At 52.1% G+C, this 20,750-nt stretch overlaps 1 protein-coding gene across 8 annotated transcripts in view; it reads right to left on the reverse strand.

Moving 5' to 3' along the window:
* Nucleotides 1-1,337: 1,337 nt before the first annotated feature.
* The window catches only part of AOPEP (aminopeptidase O (putative)), a 402,612-nt gene continuing 383,199 nt past the window's right edge, over nucleotides 1,338-20,750 (reverse strand). For 4 of the 8 annotated variants that reach the window (XM_055125012.1, XM_055125013.1, XM_055125008.1 and 1 more), the window contains 3 exons: nucleotides 15,198-15,314; nucleotides 5,039-5,125; nucleotides 1,338-3,961 (listed from right to left, as the gene is read on the reverse strand). In XM_055125012.1, the coding sequence (XP_054980987.1) occupies nucleotides 3,821-3,961; nucleotides 5,039-5,125; nucleotides 15,198-15,314 (345 nt within the window). In that variant the 3' untranslated portion in view covers nucleotides 1,338-3,820. The remainder of the gene's footprint in view (nucleotides 3,962-5,038; nucleotides 5,126-15,197; nucleotides 15,315-20,750) is intronic. The other 4 variants (XR_008628432.1, XM_055125010.1, XM_055125011.1 and 1 more) reach the window with 4 other exon arrangements.

Below are 20,750 nucleotides of genomic sequence, written 5' to 3' on the forward strand. Positions count from 1 at the left end.
ACTGCCCTGCTGCTTGCTCACGAACACATGCCCGTGGGCCCAGGCAGCAGCTCTGCCTTGGCAAGGGTCCCAGCAGCCACCACAGCTGGCTGCAGCACATGTGACAGTGGCCTCCCTCAGAGCAGAAATGCCTTGCTTACCCTCAGTGCCAGAGAGCAGCAGGGCTGGGCCAGGGCCCACACTGCCTCCTCGGACATTCCAATTGCTCTGTGGGGAATTGGGGAGCCCTGGGCTCCAGCAGCTACTTGGTGTGACCTGGCCTGAGCCTGGGCCAGCTTGCCACTCCCACACACAGCCTCGCCCAGCTGCCAGCTTCTCCCACAGGGCTCCAGCCTCCTGCCCCTCCATGGACTTGGCTCCCCCAGACACCAGAGGCTGTAGGGAGTGACAGGCCCGAAATGCCTGTGAAAGTCCTGGCACTGTGGTGGGCAGAGCAACCTGGTGACGGAGTGGTGGACGCTGACCACCAGCTGTCATGGCGCCAGCCAGGCACAGCAGCTCTGCTCTGGAAGTTCTGGGGCTCAGAGCTGGACTCTAACTTTTTGGAGAAACAAGGCCCAGAGCAGACCTGAGAGTCAGAGGGTGGCCTGGCTCAGAGGACAAACTGAGTTTGTGTTTGTGTTCCAAAAACAAGCTCTGCGTTCCCACCCTGGGGCAGCCACAGGGGCAGCCATCAGAGTGACAGTTGGCAGACATGCACTTGACACCATGGAAATCACAGGCACCTCCATCACAGCTCCAGCTCGGCACAGGCACAGGTGTGGCTGTGAGAGGCCTTGTGGAACCTTCTGGGAGGAACCACTGTGAAGTGACTTGGAAAATAAGGTTGTGACAAGGGCAGAGCTCAGGCGGCTGAGGCCACCCCAAACTGCTTCCGCCGCCTGGCATGGTACCTCTAGTGCCATGGGCCCAGCAACCAGCGGGGGCGTGGGAGCCCGCATTGTCTTCAAGAGAACTCGCCAAAGGTGATTCGCCAAGCCTGGCCCAGAGCCTGGTGCGCCCCTGTCCTGGGGGCGTGGAGCATGTCACTGGGTTCCAGCAAGTGGCCCAGGGGCCAATGAATGTGGACAGACCCCTTTCCACACAGAGCCCTCCCTTTCATTTTTATTTTTTAGCGAATCAAGGTAATGTTTGTTGAATGAAACTTGCTTAGACAAATGTGAGAGAAGGAGAGGAAATATGTATTCTAGAGAGAACATGGGCTTCTCCAGAGTAGAAATAAGTGAGCAAAGAAACAGACAAGCACGCACACATGATATTTGTTCAAGGAAGAATACAGCTGGAAGAAACATCTGGAAGGCCCGTGTGAATTAAGAAGCAAACAGGAATGCAGAACACCAAATTCTCTGCATTTTATTACTGATAAATTTTCAACACTCATCTCGCATTTTCACCAAAGACACCAGTGGAAAAGCCTAACAAACAAAATAATAAAAATATAAAATCAGCAAACTTTGTGGCCTCTTTCTGAAGCGAGCCAGTGGACACCAGAGGACAGACTCCAGTAAGAGCATCAACCTGGCCACGTGCTGAGGGCCACTTAAGTGGGTTTTTCCATTTGCCTCCTATTTTAATCATCTGTTCAGGCATAAGAACCGTCCTAAACCTTAACCTCACAGAAGAGATCCATCTCGCAGGGGACTGGGTGACATTCATGGCTGTTCGCCTGGATTGGTCTGAGCATGCATCACTGCTGGCAGAAGGCACCCACAAACCCTGTCCCCGCCGACCTCATCCTGCTGTGGTCCTGGGCACACTCAAAGGGTCTCGCTGGGATCTGCCTGCAAAGGAAACAGTGACAGCACTTACTGCCCCGTCACGATACCACAACTCTTGTACGGAGAGGCTCCGTGTACCTCGGCTCCATATGGGCCGTGGAGGGCCAGGCCTGGCCCTGGGGTCTGCACTTAGCAGTGCCTGCATGTGTGGCGCTGGCCATGTGCCACCTTCCATGCAATGTAGCCGTGCCGCTCCCACACACACACACACGACATACAGATGCAGCCTCGTGGCTCTTGCGGTGAATCCTGGCTCCAGCACAGACGAGCAGGAAGGTGTTTTGCTCTCGGGCTCGACTCCTGTTCCTGCTGAACTGAGCCAGTGTGTGAAACGAGAACTGATATCAGCTCAGTAGGCACCGGAGGGCGGGTCCAATCGACAGCCAGATGAGGAGTGGAGACCTAGGCTGCAAATACAAGAGAAAATGGGAGCAGGGCCGGCACCTCACTCACAGCCCCACCAGGCCCCATATTCCGGCTGCCTCCCGGGTCTTTAAACGGACACTGAGTTTTGCAGCTTTCAACATGTGGCCTTGGGCCTCTGCATGGTCCTCGTCCTCCAGCACACCCTCGGCGGCCTCTGGCAGCTCACACTTAATTAACCGGCCCCATCTCACCTTCTCTTCAGGTGCAGAACTTAGCCACTGTGAACAAGGTGGAAACCAGTCACTGTTCACCAGTCAGCTAAGCTCTGCACCTCGCCAGAGAGGTCGTCACCGCCATGCAGGCCTGGGAGTGCTGGGAGGGGCCCAGCGGCGTCTCACGGTGACGAGCCGCCAAGGTCGTGGTTGCGTGGTAATCCCTGGCAATGTGATTTTCATCTTAAGTCACAAATCAGCATGCCAGGAACCCAAGCAGCCAGCCAGAGCCGCGGGTGGAGCCCGGCCGGCAGCATGGCCTCGTCCACGGCCCCCGCAGCGTCCCTGCAGGTCGGAGTCAGATGCAGTGACAGCCGTGCTGAGGGGAAGCCGGCAGACAATCCACACGGTCCTCGGGCAGGGCTGGGTGGGAAGCTCAGGAGGCCACCCTGAGGTTGAGGGCACTCTGCCCCATGTCCAAGTGCAGAAACAGGGTGCTTCCCGTCATCTCCTCAGCAACCCACACTCGTCCAGAGGAGACACAGCACGGGCCAGACCAGTGCTCTCCCTTCTCTCTAGAAGAGTTCTGGCAAGACAAGACACTTAGATGTGTCCCAGGGCAGGGGTCTTTGCAAGATGAAGACATGAGAAGCAAACAAGTGTTCAACAGTGGGTTAAGGGATGAACATAAAAACATGCATTTATAGAGATGTCACATGACATGGAAATGCTTCCTAGAGATCTGTAACCTATAAAAAAGATACAAAACTAGGCAGACTGTGCAAAACCTTAAAAAATAAAACCCTAAAAAATGATCGTGAGGAAAAATTATTCTTAAATATAACCCCATAGTCCTACTTACACATGTTTATGTATCATTCACTGTTAAATTACCTTTAAAATGCAAAATTCAACTCTTTAAAACTAGGTGCTGGGGCTAGAGTGATAATCAGTGGTGCTTGCCTTGCATGCAGTCAAAAGTGGAAACTAAGTACTAAGGGCCAGAGGGACAGGCAGAGGTGAAGACGCTTGCCAGCACAGGGCTGCAGTTAGGACGCTGGTTCAATCTGGCACGGCACAGGGCCCAATGTGGCACCCCCAAGTATGACCCTCAAAACTTCTTAGATACAATGCGAGAACGTCAAACTCCCAGCCGTGTCCGAGCAGTCAACAGAGAAGGTGCTGGGGGGATGCGGATGCCATTCCTGGTCAGGAGGGGCCCTCGTGCAGCCAGAGAGGGGCCATGCTGAGGACAAATCTGCTGCACAGGGAGCTTGAGAAGCAAGAACAGGGTGGAGGTGCTGGCAGCGTGCCCTGTCCACACCGAGACCTCCTCAGATGTTCTCCTGTAACTCCCACAGGCAGTGCCCCAAACCTGCCTGTGGGAATCATGGTTGGGCAAGCACACGCAGGGAATCTCAGATCAGGAAGAGCAACGGAGATAGGGAAAGAACAGTCACCTCTTCAGAACAACATTTCAGTCACCACCTGGGCGGAGCCACTGTCCATCCGCTCCCTGGTCAGCTTGAAGCACGTGTGAGCTAGACGCTGCTGCCGTGGGTCCTCGCCCACCATCAACTCCCCGTAGAGGTAAATTCCCATGGCCTGGGGGCAAAGGACAGAGAGGGTGAGGGGCAGTGCTCCCCCCGGACAGGCACACACGCATGCATGCACATACATGCATCACACACACACTGCAGCCATGCCCAGGCAGCACTTGTGACTGGAGACAAAGCTGAGAGTTTTCAATCACTGTCTCTTTCTCTCTGAAGCTCCAGGAAATTCAGAATTTCTGAATCTGTCCTCAGAGCCCAGGGACGCCATGTCACAGCTCGGGAGCTCCGAGCTCCTGCCCCCTGCCAACACTGGTTCTCATGTTTCCCATTTATGACTGCAGACACTGTGTCTACACTTTCCCTAGGGCTTCAACCACCCCCCCTCCCATCAGGCTCAGGAGCCCGGAGCCCCACACCCCATGCCTTCACTCATCTACCCTGCTCTGGTCTCCTGAGGCCATGTGTTCCATCCTGCAGAAGTACAGGGCACAGGGTGTGGGGACTGGACCCATGCCCGGCCCCTCTGCTGCACACATGGCTGGCACCTCAGCCCTCTGCTTTCCTCACACCCAGCCCCTCAGGCCCTCTGCTCACCCCTGCCCGAGCTGCTCCCCACTGCTGGCCACTGTATGCAATCATGCTACTGAGGTACACTGTGGGCTGCACAAGGCAGGGGACAATGGGACTCCTCGTGCAGACCCATAAGGGGCACAGAGTTGGGACAGAGAGAGTCAGGGATAGACACTAAGTCAAGACAGAGAGTTGGGAACAGAGAGAGTTGGAGAGAGAGTCAGGACTGAGTCGGAGAGAGAGAGAATCTGGATAGAGAGTCGGGGATAGAGAGTGGGAACAGAAGGAGAGTTGGGAACAGGAGAGTTAAGAGTCAGGATGCTCATAGGGATGTAGCCCTGAGGCCCTTGGAGCTCACACACACCTTCCGGGTGAAAGCCTGCCGGTGTGAGTCCACACCCCAGAAGCTAACGGGTGGTGAGAATGAACTGCAGCTACTGTGATGCGGGACCATCAGAGGGAGCGAGGGGAGAGGAGGAGTGTGTTACAGAACGTGCCCTCACTCAGGACACCCAGGAGACAGCGTGTGAGTTAGCCCCAGGGCCGAGCAGCTCACCTGGTCATCCTGGAGGAAGCGCTCCACGTCTCTGTAGGCACGTGTGTACTTGTGCTTCACCACCAGCTCGCACCACCGGTGACGCACCTGCAGGAAACCAGAGACCAGGGGTAGTCAGCCACTGGCAGGTTTTCTGCAGCATGTCTGTGACCAGGAGCCCTTCTGGCAGAGAAAGCCATTCTCCAAAGTGCTAATGACTGACCTGACTTTAAGCCTCACCTGTGGGCCATGGAGGGGGTACAGTGGATAGGGCACTGTCTTGCGTGCAGCTGACCCAGGTCTGATCCCCGATGTCCTGTATGGTCCCTAAACCTGCCAGGAGTGACCCCTGAGCAGAGTCAGGAGTGACCCCTGAGCACAGAGTCAGGAGTGGCCCCAAAACAAACAAGGAAAATTTCATTTTAGTTTACTTTCTTTACATCCTTCATCAGGAAGTTTCAGAGGTTTGGCTGATTTTGAACATGGCGAGAGATAAACATGCCTGTTAACTGTGATGGTCACACACACATTCAGCATGTGGGCATCAAGGTCCTTCCAACCACAGCCACTCAAGGACTGGATCCAGCCCACCTCGATCACGGGGAGGTAGAAGCCTTCAGACATTTTGCAGAGACCTCCCTGGCCTTCAGCAGCCTGTGGGTCTGAGTGGACACAGGTGTGTGCTGACAGCCTCGCACATGTGCTGACGGAACAGGCTGGCATATCATTTCACGTTCCATTCTGTTCACATTCAATAGAATATGGATCTATTTGTGTGTAATTTTCTCTATTAAAAATTTTAATTACAGACACACAAAGGAATCTTGGACTCGAGCAACTTGTGGCAGAGAAGGCTGGGACTTTGCAATAGGCCTTCTCTGCTGGGCCGCTCCAGATGGGGGCAGGTGCCATCCCTCCGCCTGCCCTCTAAGAGCTCCAGCTGTCTCCATTTTCTAGAAGCCAGCAAGAAGCACCAGGTATGAGTCACAGTGACAGTAAATTTCAATCTCGAGGGACAGGGGAGGAGTAGAGCCCTCCTTCCCCCTGTCCCGATGGGACGCCAAGATGATGCCACATCTGCCCACCATCTACTTAAGCTCCCACGTGGCCACGATCAGAGACACACACTGAGTCTCGGACCTGAGCAACTTGCAGCAGCTATGTCTTCAGACCCTAATTATTAAAATCTTAGAATTCCGAGAGTGCGCGGCTGCGAGACATTATATCCATAACAAACAAAACACGCTGTCTAGCAATTTCATTTTTGGCACGTATGAGGGGTGGTAGGACCGGTCTCGAAATATTGAAGGTAACTAAAGTAGAGAAAGAATATTCTGCAAACTGCCACACAGGCAGGGAAGGTATGGAATGGGGGGGGGGGGGGGCGGTGGGCGGAATACTGGGGATTTTGGTGGTGGAAAACATGCACTGGTGAAAAGATGGGTGTTTGAGGACCATATGATCAAAGTTCAAACATGAAATTTTTGTTACTGTACTTCACAGTGAATTAATAAGAAATTGAAAATTAAAAAAGATTTAATTACAAACTATTTCCAGCAATTCTACTTCTGGGAATATACCCCTAGGGTCCAAAGGCAGATTTCAGGAAAGCCACCTGGCCTCCTATGTTCACTGCAGCACTATCATGAGAGTCAGAATCTAGAAACCCAAATGCCTGAGAATAGAAGTCTAGATAAAGAAGCTCCAGTATGTCTACACAATGGAATACTACTCGGTTGGAAGAAAGTATGAAATCATGCAATTTACTGCTACATGGATCTGGAGAGAACCATGCTGAGTGAAATCAGAGGGAGAGGAAAAGACTCAAGTGATCACTCATGTGTGGGGCCAAAAGAAAGCGTGACAGACACTAGCAAATGCCCAACAGCAAAAGAAGAGTAGGAGGGGGCAGGGTGGGGGACCAGACAGGGAAGGGGACACTAGGATGACGGGAGAGAGGGAAACTCCCTGCCACAGGGGTGGGAGGGAAACTGGGGACATTGGTGAAGGGTAATAGGCACTGGTGAAGCGACTGGTGTTGGAACAACATACACCTGAAACTCAACCACAAAAAACTTCATAAAAATTAAAAAATAAAAATGTAGTTTGGTTTTGGGGCTACACCCAACAATGTTCAGGATTTACTCCTGCCTGGATCTTTCACTGGGAATCACCCTTGGCAGTGCTCAGGGGACAATACAGTGTGCTGGGGACTGAACCTGGGTCAGTGACATGCAAGGCAAGAGCTAACCCCTGTACTATTTTCATGGCGCCAAGTATGCATTTTAAATCTCTTCCTTTCTCCCCTAGCTTTTATTACCTTTTGAATAGGAGTAGGGGAGGAATGGGGTGGCAAGAGGAGACAGTCCCAGGCCTGTGGGTGCTGGGTGGCAGCCTCTGCACGTGGGGCTCCATGGTGCACTGCATGATGCCCGACACCACCCTGAGCCCCGGCAAGCCCTGACAACCCCCGCAAAGGTGGAGTTTTTTTTTTGTTTTTTTTTTTTTGCCTTTTGGCAGTGCTCAGGGGACCATATGGGATGCTGAGAATCGAACCCAGGTCAGCTGCGTGCAAGGCAAACGCCCTACCCACTGTGCTATTGCTCCAGCCCCTTAAAGGTGGAGATTCTTACAGTGACCTTATAACTGCCTAAAAATGCAATTGCAACATTTTGGTGGCACTCCTATAAATCCCACTGATTCAGCACTGCTGAATCCACACACGAGGATGAAAGTGAGCACTGCTTTGACTCCCTGAGGCCTTGACACTCCGGGGCCATCTGTGCCGCAGCTGGTGTGGCCTCTGCATGCGGGTGGGAGGATAGGCTTCAGCCAGCCAGAAACAGCTTTGCCTCCATGAGGGGTCTTCAGCGGTCTCAGACTACAACACTGGGGCCAGCAGTCAGCCGGACAGTCTCAGCAGCCCTCCACAGCATTCTTTCCTCAGCAACCAACAGAGTAATACCACGGCACAGAGCATAGGGGACTCATAAAACTTGCTGAGCAGAAAGAAGGAGCACAGGGGCCAGAGAGGCAGGTCACACCCTATGTCGTCGGGAGCTGACAGGGCCAAGGACAGCAAGACCATCTCCTCTCTGTCCTCCCAACTTGGGGCAACCCAATACCTCTGTGAATGCTTAGCGGCAGGGGGCAGGGGGGGCCTTCTGCTGTGGCCTGGAGGGTGGGTGCCTCGTCCCATGGATGTATGACACGAGTCAGTGTCCAGGGTGCACCAGCGATACACACGTTCCCAAAACGTGCAGTGTGACCACACCTCAGCACTCATGTCTCATTCTGCTTCAGACTTGGTTGTGGGCAGGGGACGTACAGTTCTCAAGAGCGTTCCTCTGCAGCTGATGCTCCATTCATCACAGCACAACTCCGAGAAGGAGGCGAGGGATCTGCCCGGCCGGGTTACATGGTGGGGGTCACAGCCATTATCAATGATTTCCACTCCTCCCGCTATGGAGTTCTTGGTCACAGGCCCTGTGAATATGCCAGGCCACTATCGGGTGGGGGAATGGTCCAGCACGTGGGTCCACGTGGATCAGGATAAGGGAGGCTATTTCTGTAAAGGGCTCTCATCCACGTGGTCCACTCCCAGGACACACAGAGTGGGTATAGGCCTGCGCAGGGGGTGGTGGGGTGGTGGTGGTTTTCTGCTTCCCCCAGTTCGAGTCTCGCTGGGCTCAGGTGGGCATCTGCTTCTGCCCACATATGGCTGAGGCCAGCTGGTCTGTGGGACACAGTTCCACATGGTGGCAAGAAAGCAAGCCACATCCACACAAAAGAGTCAAGATCACTTCTAGTGTCACTCCCCAAGTTCCACTGATCTTGAAACTTTTTCTCTTACACATACACCATCATCATCATCATCATCATCATCATCATCTGCACATAAACAGAAAGTTCTTTTTTTATTGTAAACTATACAAAATTTTTTTGGGTCTAGTGCTTTGTTTTGTTAGCCACGCTGGTGGTGCTCAGAGCTGACTCCTGGCTCTAAACTCAGGGACTGCTTCTGGTGGGGCTTGTGACCATATGTGGTGCCACAGACAAAATCCGTGCTGGCTGAGCACAAGGCATGTTCCCTACCCACAGTCCCCTCTCTCTGGCTCCGTATCTGTTTAAAAGAATAAGCCAAGTGTGGGGTGGCTCTGCAGTGGGGTCTGTATGTGTGAGTCCCTGGGTTTTAGCCCAAACACCAACACACACACACACACACACACACACACACAAATACACACACACATGAAAATTAGGTAGATTCTTCTTTAGAATTTTTCCCCCCTATTTAATGACTTAAGGAACTTCTGACCAGCCAGCCACAGGAGGGCTATTCATGGTTAAAAGCAATGCGGCCCTTGCCTAAAGCTAAGAGACTATTCATCTGAGAGATGACAGCTCTTTGTTTTTGAAATCAAGGTTTTATGAAGAAAAAAAAAAACATACTGAAGTAACACTGCTTTCCAGCAGGACAGAGGCTATTTTCCAAACTCCTGTCATCACACACTGAGCGACTTCACCATGATATGCTCTCCAGGGAAGGTTCTTCGGGCCCTGAACCTAGGAGCGAGCAGCACATTCTCAGCTGCAGCAAGGTGCACGCACAGCCTGAGCGCCCTTCTCTTCCCAACACCAAAGCTCTGAGTGGAGCTGCTGCCCGGGGGAACATGCCCCATCCTCTCTCCATCCGCCCACGACACAGCACCATCCTGACTTCTTAGAAGACTCAAGAGATCACGCCGGGTCTACACCCACCAGCCTGTGCCTGACTAACGTGTGGGCCAGGCCTGTCCCACAGCCATGCTGATACATGGCCGCTACTGCCAAGTCCACTTTATTACCCGCAACCCCCTTCCAGCCCCCCATGGCCAGTCGCTTCGGGTGGGCGCCGAAGGTCTACTGCTGGGGCTGTCCTGTGGCAGCTGCAGACACTGCTGGCTCTAGACACGGGTTGGCAGGACACGCTCGTGTCCTGGACGACCCCGGGGCTGAGGCAGTCAGCTTTTTGGCCACTGCATTGATGGGCGCGCCATGGGCTGCCTCTCCGAGACTGCTCCAAGAGGCACCAACAGAAGCAGCAGCGACGCTGAAAGCTTCAAAGTGTAGGGAGAGGGACTGCTTGGAGCAGGAAACCCAGCAGCCATGTGTGTGTGTGTGTTGGGGGGGGTTAGAGGGGGCAGGGATTTCTGCACTCAGGCAAAGGGGTGGAGCTGCAGAGACTGACAGGACTCAGGCTTTAAGGACACCCGAGTAACCTTTTATTCTCCACTATCTCAATCTGCTCACCAGAACCAACACAGAGAAGCCCCACTTTGGAAAGAGCACCAGACTGAGACCAGTGTCCCAGAGCCACACCTTCAGGACTGTAGTCCACATCAACGTGGGAGAGGCTTCTCTGAGCAGAATGGGGCTTCCTACCCATGTGTTCGGAGACCCCTGCCAGGGCTGCCTGGCTGCCAGTCTCATCCTCACCATCTGCCTGAGTCCTGCCTGCAGTGTGAGCAGACGTGAGGCCGCAGACGATCGGTGCCACATGTGTCAGCTTGTCAGTGCTCGCTCATCTGCTCCTGGATTCATGGGCTTTGAATTCTTCTTTTTCTTCTGTGTTAGTCTGTCTCCAGGGACTGTCTGGGGCCCTGGGAAAGTCTGCCTAGCCCGAGGCAGCCTCTTGAACTTCCAAATATAGGACGGAGAGGGTAGCAGGTGCTGGCTTTGCATGCGGATGACCAAGGTTTGATCCCCAGCATCTCATATGGTCCCCCGAGCACCAAAGGAGTAATTTCTAGGTGCAGATTAAGCCCTGAGCATCACCAGGTGTGGCCCCAGAACAAACAAAATCCCCCCCCAAAAAACTGTCGCACATGTCTCCAGCTTCCTCTAGCCCTGGCCGCAACCAGTCATCGGGCACTTTGCTAGAGGAATGGAGGACACATATCTGTGACTCGGCCCCAAGAGAAGGACACTGGCTCCCACCCGCTCCCCACGTCCATCAGCCCCCACAGTCCAGGATCCCTGATGGCCAGGGCTGGCCTGGGTTTTTCTCCCCAGCAGTTCTGAAGGCTGAGAAGGAAACTATAGGCTGCTTCAGCGACACACCGGTATCTCTCCACTTCCCACAGAGCAGATGGAGTGACCAGTGGCATCAGTGGCCTTGCACTTGTCCTCAGCAGGGAGCAGGGAGCCAGTGAGGACTACAGTCCCGTCCAGCTGGTGTCCAGCAGGGGCTGAGACCCACATCCACATTCTATAAAGGAAACCAATTGCAGCTCCTGCCTACACAGCGGCTGGGGTCAGGGAGGCTCCGAGTCTGCCTGCCCCTGTGCTGCTGCACGCAGGATGGCCCAGGATTGTGGGATGTGGGTGACTTCTCTGCAGCGACCAGCCATTTGGGGACTCTGGACTGGGAGCAGCTGAGGGCAACATCCAGGTGTATCCATGTAGGCACTTGGCCTGGGAACTTAAAGGAGAGCCAAGCTGCCAGGCTCATGAGGTGGGTCACCTTCCCTGCCTGGTGTGCCTGAGGGCAGAAAAATAGGATGCGGGGCTTTACGCTGGCCTCCCCCAGTCACGGCCCTACCTGGGGCTGGCCGGGACTATCCCAGAGGCGGCAGATCAGGCAGGAGGCTGTTGGGTCTCTACTGACCAGCCACTCCACCGACAGACAGGAGGCTTGTCGCCCAGTTTTCATAAACGGTGTGCCTGAAAGACCCAAAGCCTCAGAGCAATGGACTATTACAGTCACTTCACGGTCAGTCATGGGGACACAGTTCTGTGGACATCCACCTCATGGGAGATGAGTTGATAGTGTTTAAGAGACCTGCTACAGGGGTAAAGAAACTGATGACTAAAAAAGGTATCTCAGAAGAAAATGAGTTTTTGTTGCAGAAATTCATTATAAGGCCATGGAAACAGTTCATAGGTGACGCCTGACAGAGCATGTGGGAGGCCCCAGCTCCAACCTGCCCCAGAGTTCCCCAACAGAATGGGAACACCTGGGCTGGAGCAATAGCACAGTGGGGAGGGCCCTTGCCTCGCATGTGCCTGAGCCGGGTTCCACTCTCAGCACCACATATGGTACCTGGAGCCCCATCAGGAGTGATCCTTTAGTGCAGAGCCGGGAGGAAGCCTGAGCTGCCAGTGTAGCCCAATAACCCTCAGAAAGCATACCCCTACCCACTGTTCATACTTGGAGATGAGGCTCAAAGGGATGGTGTCCAGCTTCAGTTCCTGCCACCACCCAAGCCATGCGCAGCACTGCGCTGGGACTGCCCTGACAATCCGACATGGTCCCCCAAGTACACAAAACCCCCAAACATTTTTAAACTTCTGAAACACATTCAAGTTCAGTGTTGTCAAACCTTTCATGACTTCTGAGGTGGAGGTGAGGGGGAGCTCAGGGGAGCCTGCAGGAACAGGGTTTGAGCTGGGTTATCTGCACATAAAGCCCGAATTCTAGTCCTGGCTGTTCACTGAGCCAACGAGTGGAAGGATCGAGGGCGGCACTGTCTCCTGTTCAGCTCCTGTCTTGCTTGCTTCTGGCCAGGGCAGGGGCAGGTCGGTGTCCCCCACCTTGATCACTCTCTCCAGGTGGCCAGTCACTCAAGCTCCCTTCTGCTCCCCGCCAGTGAGGTGTGAGCAGGGGCAGTGGCTGGGATGTGCAGTCCTGTGCCACAGAACTCAGACACATGGTGGTGTCGCTGCCACAGACCTGTGACTCAATGGCTATCTGCAAGGAAATCCTGAGAGTGACTTCACAGGGTTGTTTCGATTGAGCATCCTACATTGCCAAACCCCCACAAAGAATGGGGGTGACTCAGGTGGACAGAGTTGAGCAAATACCCAGAACCAAACCCAAACCCTCAAGATGTTTCCCCCCAAATAACAGTTTTCTCCCATGAGATGTGCTGCACTCAGAATAAAGGCAGACATCATGTCCCACTCAGCTCCTGCTTATCGGCGTCAGAGGCAACCAAGTATGACCACGTGCATTTCTAGAGGATACCCTGGTTGGTCCAATGTTCTCTCACTCTGAGGGATGCATAAGAAAGGTCCTAGTTGGGATGTGCCAGGGCACCATTCAGACAGGTCCATGCAGACACCATGGAAGACTGGGCAGTGAGGGGTGGCGGGCACACGTGGCCAGGGTCCAATCCCAGCAGCTTGGGGCCTGACACCTTCCTGGACCTGCTCCTTACCAGCAGGGCCCTGAGCCCGTCTCAGCCACCTTGGAGGGCAGGCCAACAGCAGCAATTACTCAGAGCAGTGGTGACAGGAAGAATCTCGTGCACCACACAAGAACAGACAAAATTCGGATGCAGTTCACCAGCGGTTGTGCTGGGACAAGTTCACACAGGGCCAGCTGGGGACTAGACACTGAGACAAGCCAGGTGGCCCGCAGGGCGCATCACCGTGCCCCTCAGGACAGGCTGAGTGCCCCAGTCCAGTGTCTCTCCCATCTCTCCCACCTGACCCCTGCACTCTCTATGACCTCTCATCCTTGGCTGGGGCTCAGATGTCACTGAGAAGCCTTTCTGGCTAGAGAACCCAGCTGGCACTGCAGCGACGCTGGGGCTCGTTCCCGTGTGAGCATCTGTCCAGAGGCCTGTGTCCTCCCCAATACCCGTGCCATCTCCTTAGCCCCCGACACCAAAGCTGGGTCCGATGAAGGAGCAAATCTGCCTTCAGTCCATCCCCAATTGTCAGAGACCCCGTGAGGGAACCATGAGCTCTGACAGCACAGCGCAGAAAGTTAGTTCTAGTTCTTGTTCAAGTTCCCCGAATGCTTAAAGGGCACCCAGAACAGGTGAACTCAGAGGTTGCGCAAAAGAGTTAATAGGTGCATGGCCAGGATGTCTTCACCCTACCTCATTGGCCTGTCCCTCACCTGTCAAAGGCACTGCAGCAAGCTCTAGGTTTCCTTATGGGGATCTGCTGATGTGTGGAAACATTGTAAACAAGAGTTGAATAATAAATACCAACAGTTACACTTTGATCTAAGCTGTATGACTTCTCGGGAGTTTCCAGTGAAATCCAGAATTTATGGGTCTGTAAAAACAGCGTCTGCCTTACCATGTAATCAATATTAAAGATAGGCCTGTTCTTTACTCATTCGCTCTGACAACTGTGAAAACGAACTTAAGATTTACTGAAGATACTGACACTGCCATCACTAGACATTACTGCATCGGCTTGACATGACTTTTTCTTTTCTTTTTCTTTTTGGGTCACATCCAACGATGCACAGGAGTCACTCCTGGCTCATGCACTCAGGAATTAACCCTGGCGGCGCCCAGGGGACCATTTGGGAGGCTGGGAATCGAACCCGGGTTAGCCGTGTGCAAGGCAAACACCCTACCCACTGTGCTATCACTCCAGCCCCTTGACATGGCTCTTTGGTACACACTTTGGTACACAAGATGTGTCACTTTGCACGGCACATCTTAATTCACGACAGCCATATGCGCAGGGTGCAGGGGGTCATGCACACCCAACTAACAGCTTCTAACAACACCAATGAGCCTGGGGTTTTCGGTGCTGACGCAGAAGAACGTGCATTCTCCACAGCCCTCACGGCTCACACTCTGCAAAAGAGCTGCCTATCACTGTTCCTGCCTTCTGCAGGTAAGTGCAGATATAAAGTCCACAAGACCATTTCCCCACAAGCATCCAATTTTGATTCTTAAGTCATGGGTATTAAAATTAGTTTTCATTTCTATTACATGAGGCTCTTCTCCGGTCTGAACCGAGTGCAGATAGGATCCTGGGCCCACGCAGCAGCCGCTGACCCCAGCACACACCATGACACAGCTGCGTTGTTTCTGGGCTTTTTGGGTTTTTGGGGCCCAGCAGTGCTCAGTGATCACTCCTGGCTGTGTTTTGGGATCACTCTATGTGCAGCTCAGGGGACCCTATGATGGCGGTCGGCCCTAGATTGGCCCATCTCTCCAGTCCTCCCCGCAACCCCACACATTTTTAACTGCAAAACCTGCCTCTCCAGTTCCTCATTCCTCTAAGAGGCGTGAGTGCATTCTTGTGGCTTAGGAAGAGGATCAGCCTCAGGATCCCTAAAGAACCAGGACAGGCCCAGGCTTGCACTCCACCCCAGTAGGCACATGGTCGGAGCTCAGCCAGCAGGGGGCACCATCCCCCCACCAGCCTGAGAGCCTCCCTTTACCTCCGCATCCTGCTCAGAGAGCTGGTACGTCCTCTCAAGACTCCGCAGAGTCCTGTGACTCAGGGTCTTCTGCTCCAAGAGATGTTCCAGAAGCAAGACCAGCTGGTCGGGAAGGAGCTGAGGGCAAAACCAAACAGTCTGTGAAAACATTATTCAAATTATGAGAAATCAAAGGCAGACTTGTGGGTCATCATAAAGTACAGGTCATAAAGGCCATCCAAGTCAAGATAGAGAGAGGCGGGGTTCTTAATGCACACAGAAATGAGGACACTTACTAGTGAACAAATAATATCGGTGACATCCATGAACTCAGAGCACCTGCTCTGTTCATGGCTATTCTGTGACGTTTGGGTCAGCTCCAGTGCAGAACAGCACCGAAATCAATGACACCCAGTAAGACAGAAATTATTAATTTCTTGTAAACTCAAGGTTTCAAAGTTCTAACTATTAATTCTACTTTTTCTGTATTTGGCTTTGCTCCACCCTTCAGATGCACAGATTCTTCCTGTGAATTGCTCCAAAGTTTTCAGTCTGGGAGAGTGTTAGACCCAAAGGATACAACAAAGTATGTGTGGAGATTCTGTTCTCTAAAATATGCTCCGATATGTTTCAGAAGCAAGACCCGTTCTTTTACATACACACACACACACACACACACACACACCCCACACAGATGCAAACTCTCAGTTTTTGAGTATTTGGGGGTCGCACCCAGAGGTGCTCAGAAGCTATTCCTTGCTCTGGGCTTGAATGAGCCCTGGCAACGGGTGAGAGATCCTATGTGCTGGGTAATCCGTGGGTGACCTGTGTGCATGGTTACTGCCATCACCCCGGCCTGGTCTCCCACCCCCTCTCCCTCTCTGGCATGCTGCTCACTGGACTACCGCCAAGCACTCCTGCAGGTGGAAGGCACACCATGGGTACAGCACCATCAGCATCTCTTCCTGCACGAAGCAGCCACCCCGGAGTCCTTCCTTGCAAGGTGCCTTCACAATCCGGGTGGCCATCAGCACTGGCCTGTGCATCTGTATCAAGACTCAGCACCAGTCCTGAGTCCAGAGGTAGCAGTCACACATATGCCTAGGCTCGATTCTTGGTAACCTGGCTCCCCAAGCATCATGGGGTGCAGCGTGGGAGACCTGCAGGCTCCCAAAAGTCATTGCAGGGTCTGAGCAGCATGACTTCCTCACAGTGAGCCATCAGCCAGGTGGGCCCAGAGTCGCTGGTGGGGCTCTGGGACCTCAGAGCACTGCTTGGGTGGGAGCTTGTGGCACAAAGAACACTTAGTAATTCCCTCCATTATTGTTCCACACGACATGGCTCAGAGCCCCATCTACGAAAGTGGAACGCCACTGGGCGCAGCCCTGCCAGTGTATGAGAGCACAAGGAAGGGCTGCGCGGAAAGAAAAGTACCAGTGTAGGGCTGGAGCAATAGCAGAGGGGGTAGGGGGTTTGTCTTGCACGTGGCCAACCTGGGTTTGATTCCCAGCATCCCATATGGTCCTCCAAGCACCACCAGGAGTAATTCCTGAGTGCAGAGCCAGGAGTAACCCCTGTGTATCGCCGGGGTTTAAAAAGAAAAAAAAAGCAGCAGTGAACAACAGGGCCTGTTGTCAGGCTCAGCTCTAGGAGTTTTTTTTTTTTTTTTTGCTTTTTGGGTCACATCTGGCAATGCACAGGGGTCATTCCTGGTTCTGCACTCACGAATTACCCCTGGTGGTTTTCACGGGACCATATGGGATCCTGGGAATCGAATCCGGGTCAGCTGCATGCAAGGCAAACGCCCTACCCGCTGTGCTATCTCTTCAGCCCCGCGGAGCTCATTTTTAAGAGAGGCTGCAAGGTAGGTCACCTGACTAAGACAACTACTTTCTCCTCATCTGTTTTGTCTGGGGCCACACTGGCAGTGCTGTGGTTCTGTGGTCAGGATTCACCCCTGGTTTTGTGCTAAGGGCTTTCTCCTAGTTCCGTGCTCAGAGCTCACTCCTGGCAGGGCTCAGGGATCCATAGGGGTGCCAGAGATTAACCCGGGGCGGCTGCATAAAAGGCCAAGTGTCCTTACTGCTGTGCTGTCTCTCTGGGCCATGCATGGCTCTCATCTTATGCCAACTGGTTTCACCAATAACTATAATTCCAGCTCAAAACTTCAGGACTGTTAATAGGGACCCTATTGGAGTATGTGCATCCAAACTGGCCATCTCTTGTTGCATTGTTCTAGCAGAAACTTTCTGGCAAAGAAACAGCTGGAGAGAGCTCCCTAAAAAGTTTCTGTCCTCTCCCAATTTCAGCAGCAGCACGTGTAAAGCGGAAGGCGCCTGCAGTAAGATAGCTGAAATGGCAGGAGTCAGGGTCTCTGAGGAGTTTAAGTGACTTTAATGAGAGAGGGGTGAGTGGGTGCATGCAGAGCAGCGTGCTGAGTGGTGCAGACACAGCCATGGCTGATGCGAGACACACGAAAGAACATTCCCCCGCAGAGTGTCCCTCTCCCTCAGTAAACAACTTCTGACCATCTGGCTTTCATCTGCAACTTGGGACATTACTCGTTTCCAGACAGTGAGAAAAGTAGAGAGAAATTGGTGATCAAATGCTATTTTACTACAGACAACAAAGTTAATCCATCAGCTTTTTGTTGAGACAAGCAAGTAAACATGCCATAACTTTACATGAGATTAGACCTTTGAAAAGAAGATATTAAAGCAAAAATGCAGTTAGTAGCTCTGCTTCGTGCGGAACATGTCTCTTGGTAAACTAAACATTTACTCCCTATTAAGTCACCCAATGATGAAATGGCAGTACAACGTAACAGCCCAGAATATCTGCAGAATAGTGAGACCGTCCATGGGTGAGTGTGCTCAGAGCCCAGCCACCTGGTAGCACATAGCACCACAGAAGGGAACAGGGGTGCAGTCATTCCACTCCCACCCACATGGAAATATAAAGAAACTTCTAAGCCAACCATGTCTTCAAAAAGCAGTGCCACAGGAAATACGCCACAGCAGTTAAGGAAAAACAAGATTCCCAAGCACTGAGAAAGCACTCCTTTAACCTGCCTTTTCTCTGACAATTGAACAGCTCATCCCTACAGTTCACTAGGGACAGAAACTTCCATCCTTCTCTCAGACGAAGAATTCATGATGGAATTATTCTTTTGTTCATATGGACACTAGTTCAGTACTTAAAATATGAATCTGCTTCAGATACCTTGACAAAATATGACCATAGTATCAAATTATGAGGAGGTGAGATGGAAATCCTCATATGAGGAGGTGAGATGAAACTCACACACACAGACACACACGATACTAAAGGTCAGCCAGTACAAAAAATCCAAAAGCATTTGTTAGGGATCTAAAGTCTGCAATCTCACTAACTCTGGAGGATTCTACAGCTGCTAATACTCAAACCTTCTGTCGGTTTAAGAGCTGAGGCAGGCAGGACAATGCTGAACGGGGTTTTAAAGGACTTTCTGAACAGGCTGTTGAAAAGAAAATACGAAATTTCCAAATTCACCGTATCAGCCTGCAAAGGGCACAAAGAAAACGAAACTTGACTCTTCCAGAAAGCAGTTTCTTCCCTGTCTCAGGGCCTCTCCCTCCTGGTGCCCAGAGGCTGCCCACACACCCTAACCCGCACCACCATCACCACCACTGGCATGAAGGCTCCCACAGTCAGCCTGCAACCCCCATTTCAGAAAAAATAAAATACTCAGCACCCTTCCCACCCGGAAATCAACCTCTTCAGAATAACAAACAGAAAGTGAGCCTTCCCAGGCCCATCTGCAGCCCAGGCAGCCAGTGCCTCCTGCTTCAGCCAATGTCAGAACGGCTGACCTTCCCTCCCTTCTCAGGACATCAGGACATGCTGACCCCACGTCCCTGTGCCTCTTGCCTCTAGCCCTGCAAATCCCCCCTTTGAGCACTGCAACCTCTGTGTGAATGCCCTGTGGGAAGAAGGAGCCAGAGAGGCCCCAGCAAATGCCAGCAGAGTGAATTCTATTATTACCCATTATCACTCTGGGATCTGTGCCTGAAGGAAGCAGGCTTCCTCCCTGATGCCATTTCCTCTCATCCACACTGGAGACTAAAAGCGATCAATGGCAGCTAGGGTATGAGGTCACTCCATTTACAGCAGCTGCCCCCCCTCCCCCGCCCTGCTTTCCGTCTGCCATGCACACAACCATCAACTCTTCCCAAAAATGGTTAAAAAATGCTTAGGGAGCATTCTTCCTCGAGAAAAACATTCTCGGCTATATTTGTCTATGCTGCTATGGCGGGAACTGTTTACACTGAACAAAAACAGAAGAAATGTGGGGGGATGGATGGGCGGGGAGAAAAATCTCAGCTTCTCCTGGATGCTGGAGACTTGGCTGAAATTTAGCAGAAGCAGGACTGGAAGGAAAGCAGAGTGGGCTGACCTCTGAGAGGCTGAGCCAACAGTCCTCTGGCCCGCAGCAGGCACAAGCGCAAGCAAGAGTTCTCTGCCCCCGGATTCAGAGAGCTTCAAAATATATGAATTTATATCCTACAGACAGAAAATGCCTGGAAAAAAATACCACATCCAGTGGGCAAAAAATCTGCTCAGTCCTCCCAACCTACAGGATTTATCTGCAGGTGCTCCCCCTACAGGAGGAGGACTCACCAGGTGCTCCCCTGATGGGGTGAGGGCTCACCTGCAGGCCAAACCTGGCCACCTTTCAGACACTACTTGGAATAAAGAGAGGAATCAGGGAGTAAAAGTCTCCACATGGTATGAACTATAAGCTGGCCTCAAAATGAGCCTGACAATGTCCCTCAAAATTAGCATCCTCACCCCCTGGTGCTGTGGGCTTGTCTACCCCAATGGGCAGATGTGGTCTCTATGTGAATGTCAAACAGGGTCTCCTTACATCTCTTTTTAAATGAGACCTCTATGTGGCAAAGTGGAGATTAAGAACATGTGCCCAAGGACTGTGGACGACTCGGATACAGGGAGGTTAGTCTAAAATACTAAGTCATGTAAAGGAAGAACACAGTAGATATCACAGGAATTATTACCAGGAACAAATGAAAAACTGACAAAACCAAGCCACCCTTTTCAGCACCAATACACTGATACATTTCAAATGGCCAAATTTAAAAACAGACATCTAAAAAAAAAAAAAAACAGACATCTAGATGGGGTAGGAGGAGAGAACAGATTCTTACAGTTCACATTGGGGGGGCGGGGGCATGGCACATATTTGATTTGCCAGCAAATGTGATTTGCCAAATAAAATAATTAAAAGTGAAAATTAATTTTCTTCAAAATAACCAATCTGATGCATTTGTCCATCATTATCTGTTGTTTCTGGTTATCAAGTCTCTTCAGGGAGGATATTCAACAGAGCAGAAGAAAATGCTAATAAAAACTGTACTTTATTTCATACACAGCAGCATATTCACTATATTTATGGCAAACAAATCTAAAAGCTACCACTGACAAACACTAATTTTAAGTCACGGTGTGGTTGGGTCACTTCCAAAAGTGATGCCACGGCCACTGATACAGATACAACCATTAGCAAATAGTTTCTGA

The sequence above is a fragment of the Sorex araneus genome, chromosome 2 (genome assembly GCF_027595985.1).
Source record: "Sorex araneus isolate mSorAra2 chromosome 2, mSorAra2.pri, whole genome shotgun sequence".
Taxonomy (NCBI): Eukaryota; Metazoa; Chordata; class Mammalia; order Eulipotyphla; family Soricidae; genus Sorex; species Sorex araneus.